This window comes from Argiope bruennichi, chromosome 3 (genome assembly GCF_947563725.1).
Source record: "Argiope bruennichi chromosome 3, qqArgBrue1.1, whole genome shotgun sequence".
NCBI lineage: Eukaryota > Metazoa > Arthropoda > Arachnida > Araneae > Araneidae > Argiope > Argiope bruennichi.
Genome location: NC_079153.1, coordinates 33086435 through 33109154, shown reverse-complemented (window position 1 = coordinate 33109154; position 22720 = coordinate 33086435). Strand labels below are relative to the sequence as shown.

At 28.0% G+C, this 22720-nt stretch overlaps 1 protein-coding gene across 7 annotated transcripts in view; it reads left to right on the top strand.

Annotated features, from left to right (window-relative positions):
- LOC129963471 (homeobox protein 10-like) overlaps positions 1 to 22720 on the top strand; it is a 334134-nt gene that overhangs the window by 234267 nt on the left and 77147 nt on the right. For all 7 annotated transcript variants that reach the window (XM_056077875.1, XM_056077876.1, XM_056077874.1 and 4 more), the window contains one exon: positions 17389 to 17544. In XM_056077875.1, the coding sequence (XP_055933850.1) occupies positions 17389 to 17544 (156 nt within the window). The remainder of the gene's footprint in view (positions 1 to 17388; positions 17545 to 22720) is intronic.

The following is a 22720-nucleotide window of genomic DNA, read 5'->3' as shown; positions in this document are numbered from 1 at the left end:
TTGATACTGATTTAGAAGTTTTGTTGCATTTTTTTTTGCTATATATAGTTCCTAACGATTTATTTATTTGTTCATATCTTATTTTATAAAATATTTGTAACATTTGTTTGGTTATAAAAGGAATTATTACCCATTCCGAAATTTTATTTTCAAGAATTATTCATGCGTTAAAAAAAGCAAAGGAAAAATTGTTTTATGTAAAGAATGAAAATAAAACTCGGTTGAGAATTTTTTGTAATGTTCGCCTAAGTTATCGCTCACAATTTTTATCTTTGGAAGTACCACACAACAGGAAAATTGCTCGGTTATTTGGCATTTTTTTTTTTCAAATTGGCAACATTAGCATAATTTTACTTTCTGTCGTCCTTCTCGATATAGAATTTACATGTAGTTTAGGTAATGGCCAATAATATTGATAAATGAAGTGTTTTTGAAACAGATAAGAAGTCAAAACTGCACTCTTTGTAATCAGATTGTTATATAAACTCTGCCTGCTTGGTTCTGCTTTGGTAGGTGCTGGAAATATAAATTGGTATAATGTCTAACCTGATAGTCCGATGTCCATGAAATTTTCTCTTCTGTGAAACAAAATTCTTTCTACGAGAATTTTACCTTCTTAAAATTCCATTTATTCATATATCAAAATCATGGGGTTTTTTGGGGTTTTTTTTTAAATAAAAAATGTGTAAAAGTGAATGCACTTTAAGGCTTATAATGCAGATTTAATAATTTTAAATTATTTCGATAATGAATTTTCTGATTATTTATAATTCAGGGTTATATTTTAAAATATGTATTATTTTTGTGCCATTTATAATACTGTTAATAAAAAAATTGAAATCTTTAATAAAAAAAATTTAATTCAACAAAATTAAATATTTTATGAATAAATACTGTTTACATTAGCGTTAATAAAAAAAATTATTTAATAAATTTAAACATTTTATGAATAATTTTATAAATTGTATAATTCGTTTTTAAATTAAAATTGTGAACATTTTATTAGTTTAGGGATATGAATATAAACTATACTTACATACGATTTTACAAGAATTTTGGAATGAAATATTAATTGTACTTCAAGATCTTGATCCTGCAACATAAGGCAACTAAATAGCAGTAAAAAAAAACTACGTAATAAATTTTTATTTGATCCTTTTGATTCTTTGCCCTAGCAGAATGTTGACAAGTTTGACTTGCTCTTACATTTCTTTTTTATATCGGCATGTTTGATTTCATCTCCTTTAACACAATTCTCAACAAAATAAGTGGTCTAATTGCTAGCTACCCGTGTCTAAAAATCAATTGAACAAGAATGTTTTTCTGTAACCATCAAGAATCATTTACTCTGCTGTAACCGACATCTGCAATGACATGACTGACATCCTCGATGAAAAAGTTTCATTGAATGTTTCATTAAAAAAAAAAAAAAAAGAAGTGGGGAAAAAAACCGAACCTTGATTCTTTCAGGTGGTTTTGTGTTTCGATATCAGTAAGTTATTACATGCGTGATCCAGTTCTAACCAGTTCACAAGTAGAATCTAACTTTTTATTAAGACCTGTTAGTATAACAGTTCGCTGAAGGGTACTTTTTTAGAGTTGAAATATTTTTACACGCAGATATTGCGAAAAGAACTGGATTCCTCATAATGCTGAAAGAGGATTTACAACTCATCCAAAGAAGAAATAAATAATATCATTTTGATAGTATATCGTGAGAAAAAAAAAGTAAAACGAGCAATTCTTTCTGAAGAAAATTTCTCTGAATTAAGTTAAAGCTGAAGCTTATTTATAATGTTTAGTCATGGAAGACTTATTTGATGGAGTTTTAGTTACTGATATTTCCTCATTAAAATTATGTTTTACATATTTAAATTTTGCATGTATGGCTTTTAATATGAAGCCGATGGTAGACTTGGAGGCAAAATGTAATGTCATTGCCATTAGTATAAAAGAATATTTTCACTTTTTGATGTCTCCTTTCATTAGTCTTATTCGCAAGAATTTTACAATTATGTTAAAAAATAAAGCTTTGGAAATTATTATGGAAACTAAATAGTTACATCATTTGAATTGACAGTCGTGTTTCTATTTTAAACTCATATTTAAACCCCTAGAAATATTTCCTTATAGAGCATAATATGAAGGGTTTTCAGAAATAATCTTTTGTTAAACATTTCTATTATGTCTTTAAATCGGAGTGACTTAACTTTTCTGATAATATTTTGCTACATTTCTAAAAAGTGCATTTCTAATTTGCACTAACAAATGTTTAACTCGGCATATTATATGGTTGTCACTCGGTTAATGGATGCATATTGTTATAGTCTTTCAAAATCATTTAATGAGTGTACTGCAGTTTCTTAACAAGTTCACTTCCACGGCTAAAGTCTGATTTTCGGACCATTTATCTAATTGGATGACCCCTTCGTTGCCATTTCTTAATCATAGTAGAGAAGAGGGGTCATCTATAATTCGATAGATGATTCGGTAAAATTAGAAAGTAGATGTAACCCACGGCAATGAAAGTCTTAATCAAAATGAGTTTCTACGAAAAAATTCTGTGTGTAAGGGAAGCCCTGAAATCGGTTTTTAATAATTACTTTTTATCTTAATTAAAATTTTAAAATGTTTAATTATTATTAATATAATAATTAACTTGAAGAAATTTTTTTTGTATTATGTTTAGATATTTCAGATTTAAAAAAAACTTGAAGCACTATTAGCCATCATTGATGTAATATTATTTCGAAGAATTTGTTACCTTCTCATTGTTTAGAGAGTTTTGAGCAAAAAAAGTAAATCAGCTCTAAAGATAATTTTAAAATAATTCTGGAAAAGAAGAAATATATTCTTAGACAAGAAATCGCTAATCTGTAAATTGTTTCTGGCCGATACGTATCCATATTTATCACTTTGAAAAATGAATGGCTGATAAATATATCTCAAAAAGAACAGATGAATAAAACAAAAATATAATACAAGATAATGAACGAAAATTCTTCGTTTTAATAGAACAGAAGATACTTTTGTTTTATTTTATAACGTAAAATTAATGAAAACTGCAACATTATCATTGTACCGTAGTTTTAGAAACTTTCTATACTTTTAATAAATATGGCATGCATAAAACATGAAATATGGTGTCATTGGCCAATGTCGTGTATAGCAGCTTCATAAATTTCTTTAATTTAGGTCACTCATACAAAATATCACTATATATTCAAGTGATAACTTCCATTGACCATCTAATACTATGTGTCACCCTGCTTAATGCAAGTGCACGTCTTTATCAATATTTTGTTTGAATAAGAATGAGCAAAACTAAGTTGATCCTTGACTTAATGCGAGTGTATAATCATATGCATACAGCAATTTGTTTTCAAGGTATTCACTTAATTCACTGTTTCAATTTTTAAATAAAAACGAATTTAGTTTTTTAAAAATTCATCCATTTATGAAAATAGCTGTAAATTGAGAGAGGAACATAGACATTCGAGACGTGACTGACATTCGTATCTGAATCACATGGACATTTGAACATTCGAATAATTCTATCTCTTGATCAGTTTGAGTCTCAGCCATTGGAACATTGGATGGATTTTTAACGATCATTAGCTCCTTGATGATACCGATTTCTTTTTATTCTAGTTTGTTTCACTTGAATAGTTAGACCTAGATAAAATTGTGCCATCTTACGACGACTGATAGTTAAAATAGCGTAACTACTTACCTGATCTGCCGGTATTTAGTACGTGTATCGAATTATCATATTTCTAAACCTGTTAGCAAAAATTAAGTAATTCACAAATTTATACCTGCATTTGGAAATGATGCCAAATCCGTCTATGAAGACTTGGTCGGATCTAAAAGGAAACTTTTTCAAAACAGGTCGGATCGTTAATTGGAAAATTAAAAATAAAATCCTAATCAATTAAGTGTTTAATTTAATCATACACTTTCGAAGAAAATTAAGTCATTTTTAATCTGTAATTAAAATTTTTCTTCTTTAAATACCGTGGAATATTTAGTATATCATGCCACATCATTCGAAGCTTTAAAATTCTAATTTATTTATTATTAATTTATTAAAATTCCAATTTATTTATTACGAATCTTAATTTAATTAGCATTCGTTCTAAATTTAATAAAAGTTCATGATATTTCTTTCACTTGTTTGAAAACAAGATTTTAAAAAATTAAATTAAGAAAGTGGAATGTGACAGGTACTGTTTAGAATTAAAAATATCTCAAAGTATTAAAAAACCTGGACAGCGAAACATTTCATTCGATGAATTAAAGAAGTCGAAGATTATATATATATTTGTTGGAACAAATGGCTATTGTGAAATTTTAAGACATTTCCCCTTGTATAAAAATTATTGATATTTGCTTTAATTTACTTAATTAATTGTCATTAAAAAGTTCAATTAAATATTTTATATTACTTGGTTTTAATGAATTCTCAGAAAAATATTTTAAAATTTAAAATTCTTACAGTCCTATTGCTCATACTATTATAGAAGTCTAAAACTGTTCTGTTCATTGTGCTATCTGCTCCCCAAAAATTTAAGCTTTAATTCAAAAAGGAAGTGATTAAACTTCAGTTAATAAAAAGCATTTTTTACTGAATCTTAACATTTAAAAAAAAATATGAATTAAAAATCATTCAGCATTGAAGTCTTATGTGTACTACAGAGTGTTTTTTATAATTTATGCAACATCTGGAGGGATTATTCTTATAGAAATTTCTCTGATTTAGTATAAAATTCAGTTTTCAACTTTAATTTCAATAGGATTAATGATGTAGTTAATAATATTTTATTTTGCTTCAAAAAATAAACGTAGTTCTGAAAAATCATGAATTCTAAATTCTATACAGTCCTTCAAGCCAATGAATCATATTCGGTAAAATATTCTTGACATTTTAACTACAAAAAAGATTTCAACCTTCTCTGATGAAATCTGACCAAGTCATGAAGCCTTGAATATCATTATTTTGGGCAATCAACAATTTCATTACCTTGGGACAATTGATGTTGGAGAAACTCCAGTTGCTGATAAGAGTATAGTTTCATCGAAACGGTAAAAAAAGTAGTGAAAAATTGCACTTTAAAAAAAAATTAACTTGTGATATTTAGATCAAATTTTAAATAAGGGCGTTTTTTGTCGGAAAAGGGAACTTTTTAAAAATTAATTTGTCCAAGAATATTTTGCTAAATGAGACTCCTAGGAGAGAAGTTCTGTATAAAAATATAAATTCTGTAATTTCATAGAATATTTATTGACCGTTACTGACATTTATTATATATAATAGTTACTAAAGGTTTAGAAATTAATTATTGCTCTCCCCATTAACGCGCATATCCTGTATATATTAAACCATATTTGACAGAAATAACATAGAATTATTGAATTATAATATATTTGAATTAATAATTTTCTATTAATTCAATAATTGACTTAGTAATATTCTGGCAGAAATTTTTGTCTTGCATTATTTTTTGAGAAATTATAATGTTTCATATTTATTTTATTTCATACAGACACGTGCTAAAAATTACTTATTTCGGTTTAGTTTGTAGTGAGCGTTAATTCAATCTTTTAATTTGAGCTTTTGTCAGCATGACGGCAACACTTTGATAAAAGTTAATTTTTTATGCAAACATAATGAGCAAATTTTTTTATGCAGCTTTGTTTTACTGATTGTTTTTTTTTATTTTAAAAATACTGTTGGAAAATATGTTTAAAATATTTTTTATTTGAAAAACAATTATACTGAAAAATAATAGGTACCATTGAAAAGAGATTTGTTTTTGAATTTTAAGATGATGTAAAAATTCTTCTTGTGCAATTTGTTTGTTTTGTGCTTTGTGTAGTTTTATGGTGTGTTATGTCCGAAAAACGCCAAAATTTCGCTTAACCCTTTAAAGGGCCATTTTTTTCTAGTCATGTTATGTTAAAATATTTTTAGGCTTGAAATTAGAATAAGAAAAAGGATTCATTTAGCTTATTAGATAAATTTAATTTGATTAATTTGGTTAATTAATAATTAAGTATCAAATCAAGACACATAATTTTGTGTAAAATAAAGAACTAAAGCATCTAAGTTTCTGACTTACTAAAAAAATGTGTCAGAACTTATGCCAACCTACATAAATTCATATAAAGATTGATAAATTTGGTGGGAAGCATACTTCCCACGGCACTAGAAAGGGTTAAAAGATATTAAAAAAAGCTTTAAAGTTGCCTCGAGATGGGTTCTAGGTTAAAATGTCTAGCCTATAGGGGGCCTACACCCTCACATTCTTCTATAAGTAGATAGATTCTCAAAACTCACGAATTTAATCAGAAATTCTTTTGAGATATTTTGTGAGCTGTTAAAAAAATTTAGATTAATAAAAAGAACAATGAAATAAAATTTTTATCCAGACTCTTCAAAAATTAAATGGCAAATAGCTTAATTCTTCTATAAATCCCAAAAAAATTTCAGAGGAATATATAAATTAGGTTTTTGAAATTTCTTAATATTTCTTCCGATTATTTCTTTACACAGTTTGTAAACTCCACAAGTGCATTTTACTTTACACAATGATTTTGCATTGTGATTTAATAAAACTGATGCCAGATAAAGTTCTTTTAGCAGCACTTGATATAAGGCTTCTAAAAATGAGAATATCAAAAAGAGTGCCTTTTAATTATAAAATTAACTATGGTTAAGAAAAAACGAAACTAATCAGACTTGAATTATAAATGACATTTACACATCTTTCAATTTTATTACTACCATGATTAATTCTCTGAAGAAACTGCTTATGTTTCACTTTTTTTACGTAAAATTTTTTGTCAGCTTTTATATTCCTAAAAATAATTAAGTTTTCATTAGAATCAGATTTATTAGGGATTTAAGAAATATCACTTCGTTTAAACACCTTAAAAAAAGAAATTTCCTCAGAAAACGAAATTATTGAAGGCCTAGGATCAGAAAAGACAATCTGCAAAAGATACATTTCCAATAGTTCTTGAGAAATTTCCAAAAGTCAAGTTCAAAAACAATCGGCGTCACTTGCGTCATAAACCGACTAACAAGCTCATTTCGAAAGTGTGAACAGACAAATATGCTAATTTGTCTGCGAGTTTTCCTAAACGCCTTATCTCAACTCCTGTCACAACGAACTGCCCAGAATGTAAATACGAAATGATAAATGATTGCTTACAGCTAGAACAGCCCAAGGGGGCAATCTTCGACAGTTCTAAACCAACTGTCGATAGAATCAAACTGCTTTTTCAATTATCTTTTTGGAATATTTCTGCCTATCAATACCACCTAAGTCACGGTTAAGATCTCGATCTAATGGGTCCATGATATAAAAAAATTATTATTTTTTAACAGTCGAGATCTTTTATTTCTTAAAACGTTCCCTTCGATTTTATTACGCGCGTCTCTTTGAGCGAGCCCAGCAGCCTTCCTCAATTTCTTTCGGAAAGAGGCAACTGTCGTATATCTATCCATCCATCGATGGTTACTTGAAAAAATTTGTCGCCGAGGGGCAAAAATGCACACGCCTGAGTGCTGTCGACACGCTTCTTTGAGTGTCTTTTCTCAGCGTTTTCACTCTCACCCGATGATGAAGACAGTTGACTTGGTGACGAGCAGTTAAAGAGTTGGAAAAATTTCGAATTCTGTGCAGAGTGCGAGTGTTTTAAATCCCTATTTTTGTTTTTTCTCATTGTCATTCTGGTGTGTTCTAATGTGAAATTTGGATACCCCACTTCGTTAGTGTGAACTATGTGGAAGGATAATTATCGTTTTCGTTCCTTGGAGAGGCGAAAATGCCATCCCCACGACGATGTATCACAGTATCAATCTATCCCGGATATGCACCGGTTCGAACAGTTTCATGGGAATCAAACGACGTAAGTTTTTAAAAAATCTTCGAATTATTTTTCAGTTAAAAGTTACCAAAAAAATTCAGGTTAACATTTTGAACTTTTTTTTTATAATATCCAAAACATTCCAAACATAAAAAAAGTAACATTTTATCTGATAATTAAATGCGACTAAAAATAAATATTGCAGTAAATATATTATCAATACATTATAACATGAAATGTAAATTGTTCTAAAAAATATATAATTAAAGGCTCTGTAGGGTTATAAAAAATGAGTAATATTTAACTGCTATTATAAAAATTCTAAATGCTGAATAATTTGCTAACACAGTTACGTGTGTAAAGAAGTTATAAAATCAAACAGATCTTTTTTAAATATTTTTTAAAGCTTTTAATTTATGTTACTATAAAATGCCAATATTTATCTATAATAAAAGGAATTATTGCTAATCTTTCATAATTTCTTCAACTTCCATCTTAATAACGATTTTATTTCTGTTGTAATGGAAGATTTTATGAATTTATAAATGTGAGTTGTACTCATAAGAAATATTTGAATAGTTAGAAAGTGTTTTTAAAATGTAATGAAACGTAATGACATAAAGTTTTTGATAATTTTAAATCCTACTTATTTTTGCATTGTGGACCAAAAAAACCCCTACTAATAGAGAGTTTATAATAATTTTATAATCGCGAGCTTTTAGAATTCCCAAAACAAAAATTTGTAATGATCAAAATATGCATTTGAATTATTCATGAAATATATTTCTTGTATAATTCAAAGCTGATTCATGAAATTTATTATTGCTGTATAAAGATTTGTTATACAAAATGTGGGAAAAAAACATATTTTGATTCCGAGAGGGTATTTTTTAAAAATATGAAACTGATATTCTTTTAATCATTGATCTTTTATATTAATTCAAAAATAGTTTTTCCCTGATTTTTGAAAAAAAAAAAGCTTTATGAAAAATATTTGTTCAAACACTGTTACAGTTTCTTATTATACCGAATATATGTATCAATTTTCATTGTTCTGGCGTTATAAAACTATCAAATTTTGAAATCATCATAAAATGCTCTTAAAAACAGTATAAAAAGATTAACCTCGAATTTATGTGAGAAACTAATAACTGGAAATTCGTCTTCTATTTTTATGGCTTCCATATCTTTCTTTGTCTAGATCCTTCGATGAAAGCTGGAATTTAAGTGTTTTCTCATACGGATCAATAAAAAAGAATTAGCTCGAAAATCATATTTTTTTGTTTGACTGACCTATCCAAAACAACTTATTTTTATCTTTGTATTACTTAATATTTGAAAGGAGATTGATTTAGAATTATGTGCTGCGTTTAAGGATCGTTAAATTAATGTTGATTTTCGAGGTGAGTAATTATTCTAATTATTTCAGTTATTCTATGAATTTTCGAACAGTCTTTTTAAATTCATTGTCGTTGTAAGCGAATCATTTTCTTAAAGATATCAGATAGATATCGGAATCCCTTCCTCTTCCAAGAAAAAAGAAAAATAAAGATATATTTATATTTGATGATGGTTTCTTTTTATCTTTACCTATTTATGACGTGATAAGGATTTGGCATGTGATTTTCTATACCGATACTCAAAATTATATGAGACTGAAATAAAAGATTCACTTTGGACTATGATTGCTATAAATCTCCGATAAATTATAAAGATGCCCTGAAAATTCAAAAATTATTTTGTGAAAAATCCTTTCTAAATAATCATAATAAATCTTTGGATTTAATTAAAAATTTCTTGTATAACAAATCAAACAATGAATTTCGGAATTTTTTTAAAAAATAATTTTTTTAAAGTAACTGACAGAATTTTACTTTGTGTTAGCATCTGAGACGTAAGTTGTTTTCATAAGTTGATGTTATATGGTCCTCTCTTGTTTTTCAAACCAAAATGAATGTGTTTTCGACTACTATTTGATGTATTAAAATGCTCTTTCAGTGTCAGATTAGAAGTATGAGCATTTTGCTTTTGTTGACAAGAGGGACATATATTGCAGAACATAATCAGCTGCATCAAGGTTAAACGCTTTTATCGCCGAGAAGAATCGAAGCCGTGAAAAGATTGTCTTAAAAAACTTCTGTCGTGACATTTAATCGCGTGTTATGGATCTGTCAACAAGACTGATTTTGCAACTAGGGTACATAGAGAGAAAGAAATAAATAAAAGCAAATGGAACAAAACTACGACTTTTTGTTGTTTCATTCCGATACGTGATTCACTCTTTCTCCGATCTTTTCAATGAATGGTCAAAGTGTCACAAAGCAGTTCCGGCAATTTCGATTTTTGTTTCTCTTGCGCTTTTGTCCGGCTGGAAAATGCCGCTTCCGCTCTTACATCACCCGCTTTTCCCGGATGGCCGGGGTCAGTAAAACGGATGAGACGGAAAAATACGTGAATCCGATTCAAACCTGGGATTGAAAGCGATATTGCACAATGACGTAAGGATTCTGTAAGTGATTAGCACACTTCGCTGGAGTACTTATGCCAATTAAATACTTTTTTTTCGTCGCATGAAATGTTTTGTTGGACTTATTCTGAGAGGGAAAACCACAAATGTCGGTTTCGTTTGTATTTGGCATCTTTTCCTGGATTGTTTTCTAATGTATTCATTCATTGTTGGAGAAATTAATGGTTTTAGACATTTGCTTTAAAGAAAAATGCCATTTCCGGGTGAAAGTATTTTTAGTTAAGATTGAAAATTAATGCGATGATCTCGGAACTAGTAATTCGATTTTATGTATATAAATTCTTAATAGAAATTTTTGTCAAAGTAGGTCAAATTTAATAAATTAATTCGAAAGAAATACAGTTAATGGCAAAAATAAGTTTTTTCCTCTTAATTTCTTATTAGTGCGAGAATGAAAAATATCTCCTTTTTTCATCCCACTATAATGTCTACTTCCAATCTTCTAAAGGCGCGCGATGTTCTCTTGATAAGATCTTAATTTCGGATCTAAAGGGTTCCAGGCTGGAAACTTTGATCCAATACGAAATTTTGTTTAGATGACGAGGACTCGCCAAATCTATTTTTAGGAGCCAGGCACCTTTCAGCCAATATGATAGACATGCAGAGTGAGGAGCAACAACTCATGTATTCTTTCCATCATTCGTCTGCGATTTAAAATTACAAGTTTCGCCCCAAATAATAATATCAATATAATATCAATAATAATTCATATAATTTCTACTAATCAAATTTTTAGTATACATATAAAATTATTATATATAGTTTTACAAATTTATATATATATATATATATATATATATATATATATATATATATATATATATATATATATATATAATATAATTTATTCCACCCACTCATCGAATTTAAATTTAAAAAAAGAAATTATATCTTTAATTTCCTTTTTTTCTATACTTTTCTCTAATATTTATGCTGTCAAACTTGTATCATCCTGGCTCATTTATTTTTCTGATATTAGCCAGTAAAAATTTGAAGTTATCCAACAATAATCAGTCGTCTTAAAATCTCAAAACCAGTTTCTTGGTTTTATTCACGCTCATCTACAGACTCTCCTCTTTTCGGCGACTAAATGCGACTCCGCGCCAGTATTAAATGACCCATACAAAGTATAGTATTCTTTTTCTGAATATTCTTATTATGCATGAGGCACTATGAAAAGAGTGGGAACAATGGTTTAGGTGGGGTATACAAGAGACCACGTTCCATCATAATCTGATAATTTTTTTTATATATATATAAACGATGTTGTTTTTTCACCTTGGCCTTGATGTACAAATAAATCATATAAAAACGATGAGTATCTTCTTCAATCACCATCTACTTTAATTACATAATTATTTCGTCATCAAGAAAATTATTGATGCAAATATCTGTTTTCTTTTGGAATGTATTACCATTTTTCAGTTTAATGAGCAACTGCATGGAGGCTAGGTGATAACAGGTGAAAAAGGAGCAAAAATTTGGTGTATATTTCTGTTTTGTAAGATCTTATTTACCTCTTTATTTTTTTGGAGATTTTGTCATTTCCTATCTTATTTATGGAGCCACGGCTCTTTATTTCTCTTTCGCGAATGTAAAGAAAAACAAGATTACAATGAGTAGTTCAAGAATATTAATTAAGATCTTATTTAGCCCTTCTGAAATATGTAGTAAAAAATTGAAAACTTGCAGAAAATATTAAAAAAAATTAAACAAAATTTTTAAACAAATAAAAGTGTAATAGGCAAAGCAAAAACGCTCTTACAAAATGAAATATGCCATACACGCTTGTAAACATTCCTATTGTGTCATTAAAAACAAAAATTATATTCTAAAAGAAATTTTTATGATAATTTTTTGAGCTTCGGTTGTTTCTCTTATCAATGGAATTTGATTCAGATATGCATAAAATGCAAAAAATTAATAATGCAAAGCATAAAACTGAGATTATGAAACGACAACGTGGGAAGAGTTTTTGCAGGAGTACTTAACAACATTCATAACATCATATTTCCTGCATTGTTTGATTTCTAACTTAATTTAACTTTCAGTGTAAAGAAATTTGAGAACTTATTATTCTATAATAAAGACTTTAGAGAAATTAATTAAGGAAAGAGAAGAAAAAAGAATAAACGAAATAAGTGAAAACAAGAGTTTCGTGAACTGGATGAAATAATTCTTTTTCGATTATTGCACTGACTTTTGGTTTTGTGTATTGCATTTGTATCCCGCCATAGTCAAATTAAAAATGAGATCATTATACCTTACTCTTGTTATAAAAACTTAAAATGCCATTGATAAAGGATGAATGCATGTTGTAAAGGCAATCGATGAAATTTTATGCATGAATGCATTATTTATTCAACCAGAATCACATGATATCATGTGATATCATATGCCAGATAATAAGACGTAAAAATGAGTCAGCTAACTACTACTATATCTAAAATGTTTCTGGTAAATCTATTTTGATTCCCAAACATTTTACGCTGTTATTTTTAAAATATCTATTCATTATTAGATTCGGAATAATAATTTGTTTTAGGAATATCAATTACAAACTAAGAACAAAAGTTTAACTATCTTATTTTATTGTAATTATAAATATCGAAAATGAATGATTTTTAAAAATTATAAATGTACAAAAAATATTTGAAATAATGAATATAAAGTGTAAAACACTTCCGTTTCTTTTACGATCTAGCAACTTTAAATATAACATGAAGAAAAATTTTAATAAATGGTAAATATACAATAAGTAATAAATATAATGCATCATTCTTTTCATTCTTTCTTAATCTCATTATTTTACGTCAAACCAAATAACACTTACAAAGAAATAACAGTAACTTATTTTTATACCATAACTTGGATTGCGATATTCTAATCCCAGCTGTACAAAAAATTTTATAACTTAACAGTTACACTTTTTGGGTTCGTAAGCAAAGTATCTATCTCCAAAGCTACTTTTTGCTTGATAACTCTTTACATGCTTTTAAATGTTTGGATGTCGATAAACTAAAATGAAACCAATTAAATCATAGCATTCTGTTTAAGTTTATTAAATATACGAATTTAGATAAAAGTGTATTAACTTCATAAAATTGAAGCCTAACTCATCATCTCTTCTTAAATAGTGCAGATATCTCTTGTTTTTCAATTACATTTATTTACTTTCAGGAATTTATCAATACGCTTAATATAACAATTTATCATGATTTACCTTATTTATACAATCTCTTTGCATGTTAGGTTTACTTTTCATTGGCTTTGAATGATTTTCAATTTTGTACATACTGAAGTTGCTCTCATCTGGACATTCAAATTAAGTTATAGTCAACAACAAACAAACTAATCAAATTATCCGTTTCTTTAAAATATTATTTTTCCTATTTCTTTCTGGTTTTGATTTCTTAAACGATGTTCTACTCTGATTTCTTTTTAAATCAGATAAAATTTTATCCGGTGATTCTATGATTTTCATCTTTTGAATTTCATAAAGATTTCTTTAAGAGTTTAAATTATTTTACCGGGTTTATATGCTTTCTACTATCCTTACTTTTTTTGCAGAATATGCAGAATAAATCTTTATTGTAAATTTCACAACATTCGAAATTATAAATTTAGATTCAATTTTCTTCCGTGTTCCTGAACTCTAAAAAATTTTCATTTTAGTAGTATTAGCATGGGTATTCTTTTTGCAATTATAAATTGCAATTATAATTGCATTTAATTGTTTATCGCGAACTCTACAGTTAGTTTTATTCACTACCTAATTAAATAACATTTTACGTTTCAAGAATGTATTGCTTTGTTGTTTCAGCTAAAAATCGATAATATAATTGTTCATTTTATAATAGGCTCATTTTTAATCAAATTACAAACATCTTTGAATGATTCAATTTTAGCTTACAATTTTGAGAAGCAATAATTCGATGCGTGTATGGCGCCGTACAGAAACGACGGCACTGTATTCTGTTTACTAAAATTTTCTATCCTTATTTTCATATAATATAATATAACAATAAATAAAATATATAAGCTTTGTGTATATTTAATGAATACAATAATATTTATTATTATTCAAATGCTATAAGTTTTTGATTCTTTATAATACTATAATAAAAATCAAAACTGTTGATTTATTAGTAAAATCATCTGTACATAATTTTATAATAAATCAGTTGACTTATGATGTTATTATTGAAAATCTTTAATGTAATGATGAAATCTAGTTTTAAGCATGTGAAAAATAGAAAATTGCCAAAGTTTTTGGTTCAAGTTAAAATCATATCAATTCAAATATATTTAGAATTTTTTTAAAAGTTTTTCTAGTATTCATTTTTTGAATATTCTGAAGTATTCAGAAAAAAGTTCGAAACATTAACTTCCATTAGGAGTTAAAAACCTACCCAGAATTTTTTTAAAGGTTAATAAAAATGAATGTTTACTCTGTTTACCAATTGAAATAAACTCTCTGAACGGCTTAGAAGCCAAGCGGTAAATTTTTATCTTTTTTATTCTGATCAGCAGTTTGAAATCACTTCCTTTATAGAAAATTATTCCACTTTGAATCATAAAATGTATAACAAATGATTATAATGGAAAAATTTATTGTTTTATTGAGGAAATGTTTTTGAAATATAAACATCTTAGATTATATCACTGGAACTGACTTCACTTTTACGACTCCAAACTGAATTAAGAGGAAATATCTATAGAAAAACTTTTCTCAAACAGCAAAGATAATAATATCACTGTTCTGATGTATGCAAAAACACTTTCTCTAAGCCGTGTGTGAATTTCCTTTTATTTTTATCCCAACTTCACCACTGCAGTAGCGGAAGAAACTGGCACAGACATTGATTTCGTTCATTTAATGACAAATCGATTACCTCCAGCAATATACTCATCAAACCAACAATGCCATTGACCAAGAAAAACATTCAAACAAGATTCTCATTTAAGCAATCACAATCTAACATCTAATTTGTGCTCCGTATGAAAATAAAATCGAATTGCCAATAATGGATCCATGGTCCCGGTGGCTATCCAGCGCCAGAAACAGAATCAAACGAAAGGAGGTTAATGTCTATTCTTCCATTCTGTAATGAGCTTTTGGTGAACAAGCATGGCTCTTGGACAGAGTTTTATTCTTCAGAAATCACTTCCTTACACACGCCCCTTTCTTACTCGGGGCTCGTAGTGATAGTTATTTAAAACTTGAAAGTGGTGGTGTCTGAAATAAAATGAGTGAGGTGCTTTGTTCTGCGACAAAGTTCAATTCGTTGACCTTAAGAATTGTTTTGATGCCTTGCACCAATGATACAAGTGGTAATAAATATGTAATCGCCACAAATGTAGTAACATGTTAATTACATATGTAATATCTATGTCTTATTATTCAAAAATCTCATTATAAATAATAATGATAAACTGAAAGTGGTTTTGAAGCTATAGTTAGTGCTCCGCAGAATGTCTACATTCTGATTTTATGGATAATTGACATAAGGAATTAAAACTTTAGAGTAAAGTTTCGAATTAAATTAAAAATAGTGTTTTTAACACTTTAATTTATTCTTAACATATAAATCACAAAAATAAATTTACATTAAAAATTCTGTTTTTCGGGGAGGAAATCAAAGATTACTAACTTTCTCTAAACCATTATGAAAAAAAATTAAAACCAAAAAATATATTTAAAAAGCTTATATCAAAGTTTTCGCTAAAAAAAAAGAAAGAAGAAATTTGTTGCTACACGAAGAATTCAACACTTCATGAATAATATAAATTTTTTATGGATGGTATCTATTAAGGATTATTTTTTTGATGGGATGTTTATTCTTTTTTACTATTTATTCACCGCCGTAACATCTATAATAAATATCGACGCATATCACGTGTTGTTTCCATGAATCGTGGAAATAAAATGCACATTGTTGTTCGTTTTTAAATATTGGATGTTAAACTATTTATTAATACAATGACTCCTAAGAAAATCAATAATAATATTATATAATGATCATCAATAAAATAGCTAATCTGAATTCTCCCAATTTTTGTACCGTCTCTATAATAATCAAGAATGGTTTTTGCGCCACAAACCCCACTAAATCAAATCAAATCAACCGTCTCTATAAAAAAGGAATGAATTTAGTTATACCTAAAGTACCTAAGCTTACCTCTTAATGTAATATTTATAAATAATTTTACTAATTAACCAAATAGTCATTGCTTTAGTTAGTTTTAGTTAAATGAGCATACCATTTTTAAACAATAAGTGGGCAAACAGTGGATTGTGATTTATCTTGTTAAATGCGAATCTTGATGCGATGATAATAATTAAGTCAGTAGGATTAACTATTTCATAATGCAAATATTGAACCGATATAAAAAAATTCATTATTAAAACTCATTCAAACGTTTTACAGTTACAAGAATGGCAGTAATTTCATATTTACAGAGTTTTTCAATTAAAAATTCATCATAAAAGATGTAAAGCTGATTCCCTACGATGCTATGCTTTGACGTATACGATTTCATAGAAATAAACTGGATGACGTATAGCACATAAGTTTGTTTGATTTCCATTTTGAAAATGAAATGAGATCAAATTTGTACATTTTATTACTTTTTGTTTTTTTATTATTTATATATGTATAGCTATATATATGTACTATTAAAGTTTGGGGCAACATTTATTTTGATTTTAGTCTATATATGCGGAAATATATTTTATACAAATAATTAAATTTACTAACTTTAAGGCTTAATTCTTAATATTACTTCATTTTTCTTTTTTTATTATTATGAATCAAAATTTTTATGCATCATGGCTTACTTTCCATTAAGGTGTTGAACAGAAAAAAATTATTTTTAGTCTTTTTTTATTCTTATATGTGCCATCAGCAAATGTAATTAATATTTATTTGGGAATTAAAAATTATTAATATTTGAAGGTATAATATCTATTTTTCTTTCTATAGGTACGGTCGTCGCAGCGTCCTAAAGTGGCTACTTCGGGAGGCCAAGATGCCGGCCCTGGAGACGACGGCCACAGGCGCCTTGGCACTGCACTATGCTGCTGCCAAGGGGTGCCTCGACTGCGTTAAATTGTTGGTAGAGTCATGCCCTGAACTCAGGTGAGTGCTTCTTCTCGTCTCATTTATAAAACGTACATTATGCAATGTTCTCTGAATCTTGGAACCCATTCCATCTAATCAAAGCTGCAACAATTTTTTTATGATCGGAAAGGCTAATGTAAAATTTATTCAGGTGCTGTTTGTCTCAAGGCTAGCACCCTTCGATTATTGTACTTCGCTAAAAGGTAGTGCGCAGAAAGATGAGCAATTCTTACGCCTCCTAATTCCACGAATATTTTTAGTTAACCATATTGTTGAAACTAAATATGTCTTTTCATCTCTTCTCCCAACTTTTTTTCGACGAAATTAATGCCTCTTTATGCATGTGCAAAAGCTCAGAGGGTTTCCGAATTTGAGAACGAGCAACACACGTTCTTTACTGTAAAGGAGACAGTAAAGAACCAGAAGTCTTCAATAAACGTATGAAGAGCAGAAAATAATAAACAATAATATCATAACTTTAGTGAGTGTGTTAACCTTTTGCACTCGGATGTCTCCTCTCAGGCACCATTCAACTAATATATCCTTTTGATGCTTTTTTTTTTAATTTTGATTGTTAAAAATACCTACAAAATGGTAAGAAAAATGCATACTAATTTTTCGTGGAAATTCAACTTAAAATAATTATATATATTTATTTTTTGTACTGAATTACTTTTCTTATTACAATGATTCAAGATTTAAAGGAAATTGTGTTTATATGTTTCAATGGTTTTAAAAATGGAAAAATAACGGAAATTTTTGTTCATGAAATGTACTGAATACAGCTTGAAATATTCTATCGGTAGGCAATTATTGATAAACTACAAGACTGACAAAAAGGTAATTTTTAGTGTATCGTCTTCAATAATACGTGGTCATTAATTTTATTTACTAATAGAGAGAGCAACAGTCCAAGAAAGGCCATGAACAAATCCCGTGTTATAATTTTTAATAATAAACTATTCAACAGGTAAGCAGGCACAAGACAGTACGATGTTACTGTCTGAGAGCTCGGTGAACGGCGCTTTAGAAGATTCTCTTTCGTTTGGCTCATTAGCTGCCCAGGAGCATTACCCTCTAATCAATCTGATCATCACGCTCATCGGCAGTGGATGCCCACTTGAATAATGACAATGACCCAATTTCGATTCATTTGCGTCGGTACCGGCTAGCATTAAGGGAAGCCACTCTGCCCAATACATTCTATTATTTGATGTCGGGACGCCCATAATATGCGATGTTATCTGGAATGACCATTTAGTAGCCTTGGATGTCCGTCAATTGTGTGAGATCTCAGTTGAAGTGACTGTAGGCACCCAATTTATACTAATATTTTGATGCCATTATCTCTTAGCTGCGATTGCTACCCTTAATTTTTGTTTTAATTAAGGAAATATTTCTTTTTGATAGTTAAAAATAAGCTAGTGGCAGCATTTTTTCAAACTATTAATGACTGCATAAGATTCTTAAGTCATTAATCAAATTAATCAATATTCATTAAAGTTAATCAATATTTACTTTTGAAATATAGTTAAAAATTTAGCTAATAGGACTTCTAGTTACAGCATTTTTTCAGTCTGTTAATGACTAAATGAGATTTTTAATTAATTCATGAATAAAGTTAAATAATTCTTATATCTGAAATGGTAAGCTTCCATTTCGAATAAAATTCCACTCAATTTTTTTTATTAATTCGAGACTATTTCTAATTTAATAAAATATTTAATTATTTGCAATTATGAGTGTGAAAGTATTTTTAAAAAAGGAAGCTTTTTCAAGTTTATAATTATAAACTAATAAATTATAATTTTCAAAAATGATATTTATTAATTATTTTAAATTTATTTAAATTTATATTATTATTATTATATTAATATGTTTTTCAGAGTCTTAGAATTTTAATTCTTATTTTAATATCACTTTTGGTCGCTCTAGCCCCACCAATTTTTATATTTCAAAATTTAAATATTTGGTATCAAAATTTCTTTTGGGAAATTAATATATATTCACTTATTTTTTACAATATATTTTTAATAATTTAATTCAAAATTTAAATATTTGGTATCAAAATTTCTTTTGGGCAATTAATATATATTCACTTATTTTTTACAATATTTTTTAATAATTGAATATACCATTTCTTACTTCGGTTCAAAAATTGATATTTTTAATTTTGTCTTTATCTTGTTATTATTGCACATTTGTATTAAAAAATAATTGGTCTAATATGTTTCAATATTAAGAAAAATCTTTTCTGCAAGCATAGATTTTCTCCATCCTTTTTATCTTTAGCTGTTTTTCTGCAAAGATTTCAAACTACCTTAAAAACTACAATTCAGAAATTTTCTCTGGCAGCATATATCACCAAACGAAAATACTAACAATGACAAGTTGATAAGTTACAAATTTTCAAGTCACTTTCACTTCCGAAGATATTTTGCAAACGCATCTTTCGTGACTTATTTCAACTTTCTGTAAATCAAAATAGACAGTGCGCGTAACGTCGGAACCCAGTCTCTAACAAACTATGGGGGTTGTTAAAGCGTCACGATGTCTGGAGAGCTGGCTATCAAATCAAATGGATCAATCTACCGTATCAGTGCTCGAAGAACAAGGATTCATCTTTGGAGGTAGAACTCTGTTAAAAAAAAATCTTGTACCTAATGACAAAAATGCCTCTCTCTGTGAAAGCAAAAAAAATAAATAACTGTATTTCTTGCATTAAATAAGATAATTTGGAACAATAATATATATTTAATACAATCTAATCTATAAAATAGGACATTGCTGGAAAAATCTATTCAATCAATTGGAAATTCTAAGTGAAAATCGAAACATCTTAATAATAACTTTAAAGCTTCTAATAGTTATAATAATGTAATTTAATTTAGGTTATGAAAGTGGGAAATTTAACTAACAAACTGTATATTTGAATATTCAAATTGGCTCATTTATCGACAAGATTATTTTGAGTGTTTTTTTAAATATAAAGATATTGGAAATATTTATATATTTATATTTTTAATATAAATATATTATATTAGCTGGATTAAAAATTATATTACAGTATATAAGTATCAATCGCAATTTTTTAAGATTATCTTCGAATATATGCTATGTGGCAAGGTCAATCACAAGATCCCGGTTTCAAAACTCGATTCCCTGTTAGATATACCATGTAAGTGCCTCTAATCACGTCAGTGAATTTGAAATCTCCCAATGTTGAGATGTGGAACTTTGGAGAGTCATTGAAATAATTCAAATAACGTCCTCGTCATCTGATCACTATTTAAAATTACCATGTGGGGCTCAAAGTAGTGTTTATGTAGGCTTCAGAATAAGACGTTATTTATATTAAACTTTGATAGCTTGTTCAAATTGTAAGACAAAAAATACTAGTAATAACTTTTGAGTTCCTGCTTTTCGAATTTTACGCATAAAAATGCTTATGCTTATTAGTATATACGCTTAGAAGTAATAACTTTAATGAAGGATTTGAATAATAGTTTTTGAAGTAGGTTAATTATTCGAACTCACAATATAGTTACTCCACTTGAGCTGATGGATTGCAATCAAAGATATTATTGTTATTATCAAAACACCCTCTAATTTAATATGGCATTACTTTGATTCTCATTTATATCTGAAAATCGAAAACAATTGAAGAAACAAATGAATCCACTTCTTTGATTTAAAAAAAAGGGCTTGTTCATAAAATGTTATAATTTGGAAGCACAATTTTCAATTCGTGATCTATGATGTCCAAAATATGAAAATTTAATACTTATGACGAATAATAAAATCGTAGGTGTGAAAATGTGTTTTAATATTAATATAATTATATGTGTTAAATTACTCTAAAAATTAAAAATAACGAACTCGTAATAGTTAAAAACTGTGTCGCACGTAGTTTTCTAATATTCCGTAACTATTATATGCAAGCGATTGCAAAATCTTTATCGAATTGGTTTAACCACACCTAAACCTTGAATTTGAATGAACTTTTTAACTTCGGATTTTGAGAGGTTGTGAAATCTTGAATAACTGCTTTAGGGAATGAGTCATATTTATTTTGATGCTTTTTATATTTCAAAATGAAAAATCAGAAAAATATAGTCAAAATTATTTAAATATCTTTTCAAATGAAGATTACAGCAAAATTTGTAAATTTTTCTGATTTTTTTTTAATTTACAAATTAATATTTAGCAATATCAAAGGGAAAAATTTCTTAAAGATTATCATAATTTATGTACGATTTTTTAAAAAATTATCATAAAGTATGTTTAGAATCGATTTGAAACTTCGAATTAGTAACGTCTTTGAAAAGCATAAAATTTTTTAGGTCCCCAAACATTTTATGAATAGTATTTAAAAGAAATTGTGCAAAAGATATCTCCAAAAATTCGTAGTAAAAATACATACTCGTTAAGTAGCATCTTTTTACGTGATTCAGCTTGAACTCTATATATTTAACATTTGTTTCACATAAAATGTAGGCGTTTTTTATACAAGTGTGTTGAGGTAGGTACTCGGTGAAAAATAAAATAATTTGTTATATTTCTACGCTTTATGGAGTTTAATTCCAAAACAAATGTTTTTACGTTCTCGAATACGTAGCATAGAAAGTATAGTAATAAAAAAAAAAGCTCGAGATTAGACAAATATTCTCGTTTTATACCTAGCTGAATTCGAAAACCGCATTTTTGGAAAATGCCCGTCTGTCTGTATGTGACACAAATAATTCAAAAACGCTTTGAACTAGACGGTTGAAATTTCATACACGGTTTTTGAACCAAATTCGCATACTTCTATCAAATTTTGAGTAAAATCTATTCAGAGGAAGTCCATCTGTCCGGCTGTTCGAATATAAGATAACATGATTAAATAAATAATAAATAAAATTTGATGCACAGATTTAACATCTATAGTATAAATACTTCTCTAATTTTTAGCCAAATCCAATTAAAGGGTTGACTGTTTGTTGGTCTGCAATTTCAGAAACATGCGATAATTGAAAAACGCATTGACAAATATATTAAATTGGGTATGGGATTTTGTGACTAAAACAGCAGTTTTGTGTCAAATTTTTGTTTCAAACGGTTGAGAAAAACGCGTCTAAGACACAAATTCGGTCTTCGGAAACTGTTAAAGCATGTTAGTGATTAATTGCTCAATAACTTGCTACGGATGGCA